Source organism: Lissotriton helveticus, chromosome 12 (assembly GCF_964261635.1).
Source record: "Lissotriton helveticus chromosome 12, aLisHel1.1, whole genome shotgun sequence".
Taxonomy (NCBI): Eukaryota; Metazoa; Chordata; class Amphibia; order Caudata; family Salamandridae; genus Lissotriton; species Lissotriton helveticus.
Window position 1 is genome coordinate 20,746,181 of NC_136073.1, and position 14,106 is coordinate 20,760,286.

Sequence of the window (14,106 nt, forward strand, 5' to 3'; positions counted from 1 at the left end):
TGAAACTCCAATACCCATTTATATTCAGAGAATCCATTAAATAAACAGCACAATATCGTCGAGCACAATATGGACCATTTTAAGTAAAGCGGCACGCAACTATTTATTCCCATTTAACGTGTAGTGTAGTTACAATCACTACGAAATCACACGTAAGATTACACGAACACTTGCGGTGAAGACAGTTAAGACCTTTCCCGACAATCCTTCTGTAACCATATATTCATTCAAACAACAAACATACCTCCAGCCTCCTACCCGAAGTGCTTCTGCTTCTCCCAAATGCACACCTGCAACGATTTATTCCGGATACAGCAAGCTGAGCAGGGGTACACAGGGTAAGACTCTCTCCAGAACAGAGCTGGCTCCATCAGGGGTCCCCCTTAAATGCTGGGACCCTGAGCCAGAGCCCACGTTGCCTATGTCTTAAAACGTGTCTGCCAGGGAAGACACATGCTACATACAGCCTGTGTATCAAATAAACTGCTTACCTCAATGCCTGGCAGAGGGTGTCAACCGCTTTTTTTCATGGAAAGAGAAGCTGTGATAGGATGGGCAGTGCAGGAATGGGGAGGTGAGAATGGGGCAGTGCTGCTTAGGATGGCCAGAGTTAAAATTGTTTTTTTTTTTAATGCCATTGGACAGTGCTTCTCAGTAGAGAGCATAGTGTTTGAATGGTACTCATTTTATTGACCACAGAAGTTTCTTTGAGGAGGCTTCGCAAGAATTAAGTGCGAACCTGTAACAATTTGCACACATTTTATCTTGAAAAATGTAGTTTTGGACTGTGTAGTAAGCCTCTGTCATTTTACCACACCAACTCGAAAACCTGCAGTTTTCTAAACACTCTTACTGTGTTTAACATTATTAGCCAGATATGGACTGGGAAATGCGGATGACGGTCGATTATGTAGAATACCAGGTTCCGGAATTTTTTGTCAAGTGGTGGGGGGGCCCGACATCTAATTAAATTCAGCTGGGGGGGCTCAACCTAGAAAAGTTTGAAGACCTCTGTTCTAAAGGAACCAATTGAATAGCATCCTTCTCTAGAAGCGCTAGAACTTCCTGTTGAAGCAGAGTCAGATGGTCTGTAGACATTGGACGCTGCTTGGGTGGTATGTTTGGGGGGGTTGCTGTGAGTTCTAGGCAGTAGCCATGTTGGATAATCTGTCTCACCCACCTGTCAGTTATGATGGAGTTCCAGACAGGTAGGAACTGTGATAATCTGCCTCCTACAGGAGTGGAATGCTGTCGGGGGAGCAGAGGGAAGTCACTGTTTTGGAGTGGAAAAGGAGCGGTTGTTGTTACCTCTACCTTATCCCTTATTATTATTGCCTCTGTATCCTCCTCTAAAGTAGCCTTTGTTAGAGGAGGTTTGTGTGTGCATCTTGAAAGATGATGTTGTATCTGTTCCTGTTTGCTTGGAGCCTCCTCTATAAAAGGAGCGGCGAAAAGAACTTCTAGTCTGTGTGGATTGTAACGCTCCCATAGACTTAGCTGTGTCTGTGTCCTTTTTCATTTTTTAGGTCTCGCTAGACGAAAGCAAAAGCGAAGCTTTTGCTGTCTATGCGAGACAACTTATGTAGTTAATTTTGGGGGAATGTGGACAGCAGACTGTCACGAGCTTTTTCTGGCCGAGATTTGACCTTGTGGGCACGCACGCCCAGCACGGCGCCGTGCACGTCCCCTGAACACACACATGCACACGCAGGCAGGAAGGAAAACACACGCGCGCACCCCCCCTAATTTCCCACACTCACCGGCACCCCCCGCCGCACACACACAGGAGCGCACCTACACACACACATACAGAGCACCCCCCCGCCGCCGCATACATCGAAGCGCTCAACCCCCACCCCACGCCGCCGCCGCATACATAGAAGAGCCCCCCCCCGCCGCCGCATACATGGAAGCGCCCCCCCTCCCCCGGCCGCCGCCGCATACATAGAAGAGCCCCCCCGTCCCCCGGCCGCCGCATACATACAAGGCCCCCCCAAAGCCGCCGCATACATACAAGCACCCCCCCCCCCAGGCCCCACTTACCGTCATTCTAAAGTCTTGCAGCCTCCGCGGGGCTCTCCCTCGGGCATGGGAGCCCGCGTCACCAGCACTGCTTCTCTTTTTCATTCGCGGCCGATGAGAGGCGGGCCGCTTTGAACTACAAAATGACGTGACCAACGTAACGTTTGTAGTTCAACGCGGCCCATTCCTCAGTCGCGCCACAAAACAAAAAAACAGGGGTTACAACAACCTAATGCTTGTCCCCTGCCTCGCTCTCACGCCTTCCTGATCCCGTCTCACCCTTCCTCCTCTCCATGCCTGGCTGCACCTGGTTCACCTCGCTCCGCTGGAAGGAGGGCAGGATGGCAGAGGAGTCCAGTAAGGGCCACTGAAGGCCTGGAAGCTAAGGTAGGTTCAGTCGCCCCGCCGATGCTACACCAAAGTCTGAGTCCAGGACAAGCAGGGATGAGCTGGGCGTGCCAGGCGAGATATGCAATGTACCTCGATGTATCACGGTGTGCCCCGGGGCCTAGGCATGCCGCCCTCACACCCAGTCACAACAGCAATACAGTAGTCTCCCTTGCAGCAATACTCCTCAGCTCGGTGGAGCCCAAACACGGCTCTGAGCTCCATGCTCCTTATGCCTCGTTGCTCACATGCCCGTGCCGTGAACGCACTGTTCTCTCCCACAGTGAAGCGTTATTAACACCTCTGCAAGCAGTCCTCACCGCAAGTTGGGCAAACCTGTGTAAGGACCCCTTTCTCACACAAGCCTATAAATATCGGAAAATAGATTCATATATTTGAAAAATAGCAACCGTCAAAGTCTAAGAAAAGCTGTGCCAAAATATTTTCCCCTTTATTTTTTTATTTTAACAAGATTTCAGCTATAAAAACACTTGCTATATGTCATTAATTTACAAGCGCTAATGATAGTGAGCTAATCAAGTTCCCTTTCTACCTCGGGATGCAAAAATGACCTGTTCAGTGTCAGCTTCGTCTGTAAAGACCGTAGGCACGAAACCCATTATTAAGTAGTAGAGCCTTGCCGTGAGTTACTTCCCTTATCTCAATGAATGTCTAAATGAACAAGTACGGACAATGGCAATAGGTCTCCGTCTTTTTGTGCCATTAATAAAATGTTTTATGCATGCGTGCAAATTGCAGAGACACTATTACATAGTAGTGTAGTGCAAACCCTTTGGGGTGCTAGTGTGGGGCTATTGATTCGTTTAACAGTACTGCGAGAAATGGAAGCATGGAGGTGGAAGGAGATAATGGATTTACGTGTTGGTGGTTGTATTGTGAGGGTGATAATGTTTCATTGAGGGAAACTTACCTATTTCCAAAACTAAAAACATACATAGAAATATTGCCATTTACAGTACCAATAGCTCAAACTTTCCTACTGCGAGACCTATTGCATTGCAAATGCTTGTTCTAGTGTAGTGTCTACTTCCGGCCCAAACAATTGGTTCTGTTTGAAAGGCTGGTTAAACCCGGAAATGCGTAACCACGCATGTCGTCTGAGTATGACACTAGTATTGACTGCTCTGGATGCTGTGTCAGCTACATCTAGTGCACATTTTATTGAGGCATTGGATATTAATTTGCCTTCTTGTATGAGTTCTGTTGCCTGATCTTTGAATTGATCTGGGAGGTGCTCTAACAGTTTTTCCAATTGATCGTAGTGAGCCCTGTCGTAGCGTGAGAGAAGGGCTTGTGTATTTGCTATGCGCCATATATTTGTAGCTTGCGCAGCAATACGTTTACCTGACGCATCAATAACCTTGGATTCCTTGTCAGGTGGGGGCGTGTCACCAGAAGTCTGGGAATTAGCTCTTTTCCTTGCATTGGACACTACTAAAGAGTCTAGTGGCAAATGTCCCTTAATATAGACTGGATCAGATGGTGCTGGTCTATATTTCTTTTCTATTCTTGGATTTAACACTCTACAGGGTCTTTAAATATTTCAGGATCATGTTTAATGACTCCTTTGATCATGGGTAGTATTTGCGTAGACCTTTGTGACTGCTCAAATGTATCCAGTAAAAAATCCTCCTCAATGGCATCAGAGTGCATTGAAACCCCGTGGTAAAGGGCAGCTCTATTTAAGAGGTGGTTAAACCCAATACTATCCTCCGGAGGGGAAGGTTTTGTTGGGTAGGACTGAGGATCAGGAATGTCAGGCACATTATGTGGTGGGAACTCATATATATCGTCATCTGTAGGATAAGTGTCTGGATTGATATCTTCGTCTACAGGGTATGCATGTGGGTCTGGTATGTCATCCCCCCCACCTAGATCATACTCATCATCAGTGTTGTGTGATGATGCAGAAGATTGAACAGGAGAAACTGTAGGTGAAATGTAAGGAGGGATAGGAGAGGAAGAAGGTGAAGGAGAGGAAGGGTGCATTGGAGAAGTTGCACAATCCTTGGCAGGAACCACAGGTAGAAGTGGTGTTTCTGCTGGTCTCTTTTTGTGAGGAATAGCTTTCACATGTCCAGTTTTTGGGTTGATATAGACCCTCTTTTGTTTAGGATCTGGTCTAAACAGTTCTTCTTCCTCTACAACCTTCTTTGGCGTCGATTTTTTCGGTGCCAATAGAGGTGTTTTGGTGTCTTTTGCTTTAGGAGGCGTTACAGTGTCCTGTGGCAAATTCTTCAGTGCCGAAGGTGCTGTTGGTTTATTAGGCTTGTCTGAGGGTTTTGGGGACTCTGAATCAGGCCTTGCAGTCTACGGTACCGAGGTTGGAGTTCTTGGAGTGGAAGCAGGTCTCGTTGGCTTCGAGGTGTCGAACTCTGGTTTTACATCTTCATTTTTAGAACCGGACGGTTTCGAAGCCGGAGCTTCTTTCGGATCCGGTACAATTTTTCGCTTCGGTACCCGTGAGTATTTAGGCGTGGGTGCCGAAGGGTCTTTGCCTTTTGTTACCGAAGGGTGTTTTGGCTTCGGTTTCGAAGAATCCTTCGGTGTCGAAGGATGTTTGTGCTTCGGTGCTGATGGAAGAGGTGGAATTGGCACGTGTGGTTTGCTCGGTGCCGAGGCACCGGAAGGCATAGTCGTTTTCCTCGGAGCCAAGCCCAAAGGCGTTTGAGGGAATATTTCGGTCTCGACTGGGCCCCTTGGGCAGAGTGCTGACCGTTGCCTTTGGCTTTGGCAGTGTCTGTGGTGCAGGGGCAAGAGTACTCACGGGTTGACGAGATGGAATCGAGTCATCTGAGTCCACTGCCTCTGATACGATCTGGAGATCAGGCGAATGTTCTTCCGGGACGAGTGGAACCTCGTCATCGAAGATGTCCTCCGGTGCTGGGGCTGATCTCCTCATCTCGTATCGACGAGCCCTCCGATCCCGAATGGTCTTTTTCGATCAGAAGGATGCACAAGCTGTGCAGGTCGACTCGTTGTGATCTGGCGATAGACAGAGGTTGCAGAACTCGTGATGATCGCTATGAGGGAATTTTGCTCGACATACCGGGCATCTCTTGAACGGAGTCCTGTCCATGAGGTGTAGGCTGCACGGTGCCAATAGGCCCAACGGGCCGCGTCGATGCACCGGAATGAAGCTGATGGCGTATATTCGATGTCGATATTGTTTGTATAAAGTTTTTACGCTTCGAAGTTGCTGGAAAAGTTTTTCTAGCCGGAGCGGAACACTTTCATCCAAACCCAGTGGCGGAAAAAAACAATCTGAGGATGGAGTCGATGACCATGCGCAGTATTGTCCAAGGGAGGAGTCACCTATCGCGTGACTACAAAGACTTCTTCCAAGAAGACAACAACCTGCAATAATCCGAGCCCAACACCAGGTGACGATCTAATGCTAAGTGTACACTCTGCAGCTCATATGCCTCGAACGTTACTTACCTGTAATCCTAGTTCTCTTCCAGGGGTATACTCATCAAAGTCGCACGTGGGCAGAGATTATTCAGTGCTTATGACTATTGATGATTATCCCCTGGAAGAGAAGAAAACAAGTTACTTACCAGTAACTTTAGTTCTCCAGTATTGGAAGCTTTCATAGATTCACATGCCTGAATCATTCCCCGTCGTCGAGACGGGAGTCTCCGGTACATAAAAAAGCAATGCTTAGTAGTATAGCAAACTGAAAAGAGGCCTTTGTTATGTAAAAAAGGCCCAAACTTTTCCCTGAACCAATCAGAGCTCCTCACCCTCTAGAACACTCCTGAGAGAACCTTCTGCCCCTCAGATTTTCGCGCACTTGTGCATAAATAACACTTGTGGTGCTAAATCCGAGGTGAGCCTTTCAGGGGAGGAGGGTGGGTGCATGTGAATCTATGAAAGCTTCCAATACTGGAGAACTAAAGTTACAGGTAAGTAACTTGTTTTCTTACTCCAGTATTGGAACTTTCATAGATTCACATGCCTGAATCAGAATAGCGAGCAGTAAGATACAAAGCACATTTCTCTGATACATTTCATAATCATGTAATACAATATGAAAATGAAGCATGATATCATACATATATACATATATATAAAATGTGACTTTGTAAAAACAAGAGAAATTACAGATTGAGGGATGGAAAGAAGGCTCACCGTTACTGGATGATATTCCGCAGTACCGCCTCTCCCACCGCCGCATCTGACTCTGCGGCTGCCTCCAAGCAGTAGTGCCTGGTGAAGGTGTGCGTGGATGCCCAGGTCGCTGCTCTGCAGATATCCTGGATTGGCACTCCTCCAAATAGTGCAGTAGATGTGGCCACTGCCCTCGTGGAATGCGCATGAACTCGTGCATGTAGAGGCTTCCCAGCAGCTTGATGACAGTAGACAATTGCACTGGAAATCCATCTGGCGATTCCCCTTTTAGACAGAGGGGAACCTTTCCTGGGTGCGCTGAAAACGACAAATAGCTGAGAAGATTTGCGAAAGGCCTTAGTGTCTTTTAAGTAGAACTTCATACATCTTTGCACGTCTAGTGAGTGCAACACTCTTTCCGCTGCTGTTGACGGATGAGGAAAGAAACGTTTCAACACCAACGGCTCATTCAGATGAAAGTCAGTTGGCACCTTAGGAATGAATTTCGGATTAGCCCTAAGAATCATTCTATCCTCCTGAAACTGTAGGAAAGGCTCCTGAATTGTGAGCGCTTGCAGTTCACCTACTCTTCTCGCTGATGTCAGAGCAATGAGAAGAGCCAATTTCCAAGACAAGAACTTACGGTCCGCCCTGTGTATCGGCTCAAATGGCGGTTTCATCAATTGTGACAGTCCTATATTAAGATTCTATAGTGGTGGTGGAGGCTTTACTGGAGGAAAGACCCTGAATAGTCCCGTCATAAATTGCTTGATGATCCTTGATGACCATAAGGACGGGCCTGACGAAGACCTCGTATAGCGAGATAACGCAGCCAAATGCACCTTGATGGAAGCGTGCGCCAATCCTGACTTTGCTAATAACAGAATGTAAGGTATAATTTGATGAAGTGCAGCAGTAAGAGGGTGAATGTTCTGCCTCTTACACTACAGACAAAACCTCTTCCATTTCATCCTGTAGGTTTTGTTGGTACTTTCTGCTCTAGCTTTGGACAGGATTGTTCTACATTCGTTGTGAGATGTTTAGATGATTAAACTCACAGTGTTCAGGAGAAAGGCTGCTAATCGCAAGGATTTCGGGTCCGGATGGAGCACCTGACCCCTGGACATTGTCAGAAGCGATGGAATTGGTCGTAGCCGAACTCAACGGTCCTCTGATAGCAGCAGGAGTGCCGTGAACCAGTTTTGTCTGGGCCACCACGGGGCTATTAGGATCAGCCTGCACGGCTCTTTCTTGATCTTCACCAGTACGCGGGGAAGAAGAGAAATTGGAGGAAAACCGTAGGCAAAGACGCCGGACCATGCCATGGAAAACGCATTCCCCCAAGATCCCTTCTGGGGAAGCCAGCTTGCGAAGTACTGGCATTTCCTGCTCTCTCTTGTGGCGAATAGGTCCACTATTGGTGTTCCCCACCTTTGAAAGATGCTGTCCAGTGTCTCCTGGTCCAGCTCCCATTCGTGGCAGGACGATTTGAGCCTGCTGAGAGTATCTGCTTTGACGTTTGGATCCCCCGGGAGGTGTTCTGTTGACAATGATATTCCTTGTTGAAGACCCCATTCCCATATCTCCTGGGCCTCCTGCGAAAGGGAGAGAGATCTTGGTTCCCCTTGCTTGTTTAAATAATGCATCGCCGTAGTATTGTCTGTTCTTACCAACACTGGCGAACCTCGTATTCGTGGTAGGAAGGCTTGTAATGCCAAGTGGATCGCCCTGATCTCCAGCAGATTTATGTGCAATCGCTGCTCGTGCACCTTCCAGCGACCACTGACTTGAAGGTCCTGAACGAAAGCTCCCCATCCTTCTAGGAACGCATCTGTCGGCACCACTAATGGAGCCACTCTTGCAAGAAAAGTCAGACCCTGAGATACATTTCCTTTTTGTGTCCACCATTCCGCTGCTTGTACCATCACTGGTGTCACTCGTATTGTGTCGTCGAAGGATCCCTCCGCTTGACGCCACTGAAGATCAATTTGCTCCTGCCATGGGCGCATCCTTAACCTGCAATGAGGTACCAGGGGAATGCAAGATGACATCATGCCCAGCAAGGATTTGTATCTGCGAACTGAAATAGACTTTCTTTTTATGAAGTCTTGGAAGAGGGACACAATCCTCAGTTGCCTTTCTTCAGAGGGAAACGCCTTGTTGCAGTCCGTGTCTAGTATTGCCCCCAGAAAAGTGATCACTTTTGTTGGTTGGAGGTTTGACTTTCCCTCGTGAAGGGTCAATCCCAGTTTGGCAAACAAGTCTATGCAGGCCTGTGTTGACGCTCTGGCTTGTACTTTCGATGGTGCTTTGACTAACCAGTCGTCGAGGTAAGGAAATATTTGATGTTTTTGCCTTCTTAACACAGCCACCACTGGAGCCAGGCATTTTGTGAACACTCTCGGCACTGACTTTAAGCCGAATGGCAGTACCCTGAATTGGTAATGTCTTCCGGCTACTAAGAACCGAAGGTACTGTCTGTGTGCAGGATGGATCGGCAGTGGCACATGGAAATCCGCGTCTTGTAGGTCTAATGTAGTCATATGATCTCCTGGGTTCAATAACGGAAGGATGTCCTGTGGAGACACCAATCGAAAGATTGCTTCTTGAGATAGGTGTTTAAGGATCTGAGATCCAGAATGGGGCGCCATTGGAGCTTGTTTTTCTTGACAAGATAGAACCGGGAGTAAAACCCCTTGTTTTCCTGGGCCTTTGGTACCGGTTCTATTGCTCCCTTTCGGAGCATTGTCCGAATCTCCTGCGGAGTTGATGCAGATGGTTGGCTCTCTGATGCATCAGTGGCGTACAAGGGGGCGTCTGAAGAAATTCTAGGGCGTGACCAAATTGAACACATTTTAGGACCCATTGGTCCGTTGTTATTTTCCGCCAATTTTGAAGATGGTGAGCAATCTTTCCACCCAGGGGAGCACCTGACATAGCCGGAAGATGGAGGTTGTCATTGCCGTTGGGTGTTGTCCTTCCCCTGACAGCCACCCTTTCCTCTTGGAGCTGATTTTGTATATCCTCCTGATTGACGTTGATTGTACTGTTGACGGTAGGGCTGCCATGGGGCAGAATAAGAGGAATATCTTCCTTGTTGATATCCTCCTCTATATGAGGACTGACCTCTGCCTCTGGAGCCACGAAAAGGGGTTTTTCTGTACTGCAGTGTCCCCAAAGCCTTTACAGTATCGGTATCCTTCTTGATACCCTGCAGAGTATCGTCAATATGCTTCCCAAATAGATCTTCTCCATTGAAAGGGAGGTCTAGAATCTAAAAGCCGTTGCCCGTAGCCATCCCTGCCTGCGCAGGACTGCTGCTCCTCCCAAGGATCTAAAAGCTGTCGTCGTTATATCCATAGCGCAGTCTATGACTTCAGCCGAAGTCCTCTCCCCTTCCAGGAGAATCTTCTTTGCCTCCTGCTTCTCCGGTTCCGGCACCTGGTTAATGTATGGAGACAGGTCACACCACATTTGCCTGTCGTACCTTCCCAAGATAGCGAGGGCATTAGCGGCTTTCACCAGCAGAGCAGACATTAAGGAAAACCGTTTTCCTGCCTTATCCAGCTTTCTGCCCTCTCTGTCCGGAGGTGTCGTGATCGGAGCAGATGGGTTTCTGGACTTTTGCGTGCCGCCTGAGTAATTACAGAATCCGGTTTGGGATGACCCAAAAGGCAAGCTGGGGCATCCATAGGTGCCTTATATTTTTTGTCTAGTCTGGCCAGAACCGGCGTCACCGTAGCTGGCGTCTTCATGACTTTTGATCCTTCCTCCCAAATATGAATCACTATAGGCAAGGATCGCACCAATCTGCAACATGAGTCCTTGAAGTCGTAGTTCCGCTTTATCCTCAGTCATGGTGAGTGCAAATCTCTTAGTGGCTCTCTCCATCAAATTATGAAAGCCACCAATGTCTTCCGGTGGAGAATCTACTGGTCTCAGCGCAGGTGTTGAAGGCGAGGGGATGAGATAGTCATTCCACTCTGCGCTTGGTTCCGCAATCTCTCCATTCTCATGATCCTCATCCGAGGTATCGTGGTGTGACTGTGGCGGTGGAGACCTAGCAGTTGGCTCCGGCAACACCTCTCTCCTACGCACTGGCGTCCCTGGTACTGACCGTGGACGCGGAGTAACCTCTGGAACTTGCTGAGTGGATGGAGTTGTTGGGTATCTTCTTCTATAATCCTCCAATATGCCCTGGAGGTCTTTTAACAAAGAGGATGGTACACTTGTCATATTTTTTTTTTTTTTGCAGAGTTTTATATAGCGCGAACTAGACCCGAACTGAATCAGGTACCAGAGCGCTTTACATAGCACCAGTTACGTTACATGAGGACACGCATTCATTTTTAGGCACGGGGAGATTAAGTGATTTGCCCAGAATCACAGGAGGTTTTTGGCGTAGTTACCGAGACTCGAACCCAGATCCCCAGGTCCGAGGTCGAGCGCCCTATCTTCACCATGCTGTTGGTGATATTGGTGCTGCTCTTGGGATACTCTTGAAAACCCCCATATTCTTCCTCAGAATCGACCTCCTGGTACTTGACTTGCAATTGCGAAGGGCTACTCGCAAAACCATAAGGACCCTCGTCCTCTTCCTCCTCCGAATCTTCCTCTTCCAGCAGGTGAGAAGGAACCAATGGAGATACCTTGCTCGGCGATGTAACCTCTGGTGTAATAGGCTTTTTCCAGGGCACTAATCGATTTTCTGGTGTCTTTTCCATCGTCGACGAGCCTGTCGACGAGATTCCCATCGCCGTCGTCGACCAAGTCATCGTCGTCGACGCAACCGTCGACGTTGTAGTTACCGTCGACGCTGTCCTCGTCGACGCTCCGGTCGTCGTCGTCGTCCTCGTCGACGCTGCCGTAGTCGACGCTGTCATCGTCGATGCTGCCGTTGACGATGTAGATACTGTAACACTCACGCTCTCGTCGACGGTGAAATCGTCGACGCTACCTTTTTACCAGCTTTCACTCCTTTTTTCGTCGACGACGTTGATGTTTTAGTCGTCGACGATGATATCTTTTTCGTCGACGGTCCCGTCGACAGCGTTGAAACACTACCTTTCTCCTCAGAAGGCACAAAGGAAGTTCTCTTGATGGTAATCTTGACTTTATGAGGCGATATTGGTGGTTCTGAGGCGGACTTCACCTGTTTTACCTCAGAAGCAGAACCCTTCTTCCCCTTAGCTTTGACTGAAGGGGATTTTGAGGGACTGCGCCCTGAAGACCCTGGGGTGGTCTTTTTTGGGGCCTTCTCAGGTCTCTCTCCTGAGGAATGTGTCTAAGGAGATCTACTTCTCTTTGAGATCTCTTAGACAATACAGACTCCTCCTCACTCTCACTTGAGAGGATTTCTTTTCTGGCTTTGACCTTCTGGAGCCAAATCAGCAGCCTTCCCTCACGATCCCTCAAGGTTTTATTTGAAAAGGTTCGACATACCTTACAATCTTCTGCCTTATGGTCTGGATAGAGGCAGTATATGCAATCTTTGTGAGGGTCATCTGTATAAAGCCTCTTCTTAGAGCAGGTGGAACAAGCTCTAAATAATCCCTTTTTCTCCTTTTCAGACATGGTAGATGAATAAGGAACTCCAATAAGAAGAAACTAGAAGATGAGAGACCTTAAATCTAGTCCAAATACTGTTGAAGTAAAGAATTTTAGCAGAGCTCAAAGGAGACTCCCTAGCACAACGTGCGGTAGAAAATCTGAGGGGCAGAAGGTTCTCTCAGGAGTGTTCTAGAGGGTGAGGAGCTCTGATTGGTTCAGGGAAAAGTTTGTGCCTTTTTTTCATGACAAAGGTTATGGGTTGCAAAAGGGAAATGGGCCTAGGCCTCTTTTCAGTTTGCTATACTAAGCATTGCTTTTTTATGTACCGGAGACTCCCGTCTCGACGACGGGGAATGATTGAGGCATGTGAATCTATGAAAGTTCCAATACTGGAGTAACAATTGTTACCAATGTCAATAGTTGACATGGGTATTGCCTGGGCCAGTTGGAAACATTGTTTGTACCTTCCACGATGATCCCTAGCATAACTTTACTAACTAAAGTCTTAGGATCTTTCAGAAAATGTACCCTTGATATTCTACATGAACAGCTCTCTTCAATTATGCTTTGAATTTACGTTACCAAACCAGCTTGAAACATATTTGCATGAGTAACATTCCCCCAGTTGAAGGGTGATAATTAGCAGCACACACCCTGAGCGTTGATAAGTTCTGCAGGAGCTGAGATCGTTCCAGAATGGGTGTCCTTGTATAGTCGGGTAAGATGTCTAGTGAAGCCTCAATGGCATCTTCAACCTTGGCCTTGATGACATCACTGATGCGCACCACATCCAACGGCCGAGTGGGGCCTTTCAAAGCCAGTTCTATCAGCGTGACTTTAATGGACGCCTGGTCTTGCCTGAGTTTCCAGAGGTAATCTTTCAGACACTTCTCTTCTTCACAGCTCAACCCAAAACTGTTCCAACTGGAAGAACTAGAGGCAACAAATTGTTAGACCAAATAATTACGAAATTCACAGTACAATGTATGTTACTATCACACATACTCCCTACCACCCTATTTGTGCACTGACTCCATCTCTACCATCCATTATTATCAATGAAACAAGACTACGGCTTTTGTTGTCACAGACAGTGATGTACACAGAGAATAGTCTATTGGGTCTAGTGAATGTAAAAAACATGAAGTCCTACCTAAGTTCCAAGTGTACAAGTACCCACATACTATAAATTCTTGTCAAACCCTTTCTACAGTAACATCTGTGCGAGTAATGGTGTAATGTACCATCACAACCTCCTCTGCTTCGGCTTCCGAGACCCTTATAGGAAGACACTGGACCTTGTTCAGTTTAGTGGACAGGACACTCGATCAAAATGTGCCAGAGACCATATCTGCCATGTTACAAATGCCAGAGGCTATAACGCACTTGTAATATGGTGGATTTGAGATGAAGTATTCATTCCAACAAAATCTAAATAAGGCCCATAGCCATTATTTAGGCCTTACCGTCAAACAGAAATAGAACAGCACACTTACGTTTGCTGTAAGCCTCCTCCCGAATTTTTCCCGTCAGACATGGGAAAACCTTCCACCTCATGGAACAGTGTCCTGGCCTCTGAAAGCATGGTTTTCTTTTTGATCTCAAATTCTTCTAAGCACGACTGCCATTTTAATGTCTCATCTAGATTAGAAATACATACCGGCAATGTGTGAAGTCAACCACCGACATGCACAAAAGAGAACTAACAAGAACATTAGCAGAACAGAAATCTTCCATCAATCACCTGATGTGCATACATTTTCCACTCACCAGTACAACAACTCAATCAAAAACACAATCAATACATTTTGGAACAACACCGAAGAATGTATTGCCATTGAGAAATATTGACTACTTGGAACAACCTCAGAGAGTGACAAAAACATGAATTAAAGGCCCAAAATATAGACAGTGGTTTCATAGTACAGAGGCCTAGCCCCGAGTATCTTACAAAAGTGGAGGAGTTCCAGATTTGGACCAAAAAAGTTGCATGTTATTTTATATAATGGCTTG

The 14,106-nt window shown here is 47.2% G+C and overlaps 1 protein-coding gene across 9 annotated transcripts in view; it reads right to left on the reverse strand.

The window, feature by feature from the left end:
* Positions 1 to 14,106, reverse strand: part of LOC144798327 (nuclear receptor subfamily 2 group F member 6-like) — a 768,088-nt gene that overhangs the window by 524,390 nt on the left and 229,592 nt on the right. For all 9 annotated transcript variants that reach the window (XM_078669149.1, XM_078669144.1, XM_078669143.1 and 6 more), the window contains 2 exons: positions 13,590 to 13,734; positions 12,747 to 13,026 (listed from right to left, as the gene is read on the reverse strand). In XM_078669149.1, the coding sequence (XP_078525275.1) occupies positions 12,747 to 13,026; positions 13,590 to 13,734 (425 nt within the window). The remainder of the gene's footprint in view (positions 1 to 12,746; positions 13,027 to 13,589; positions 13,735 to 14,106) is intronic.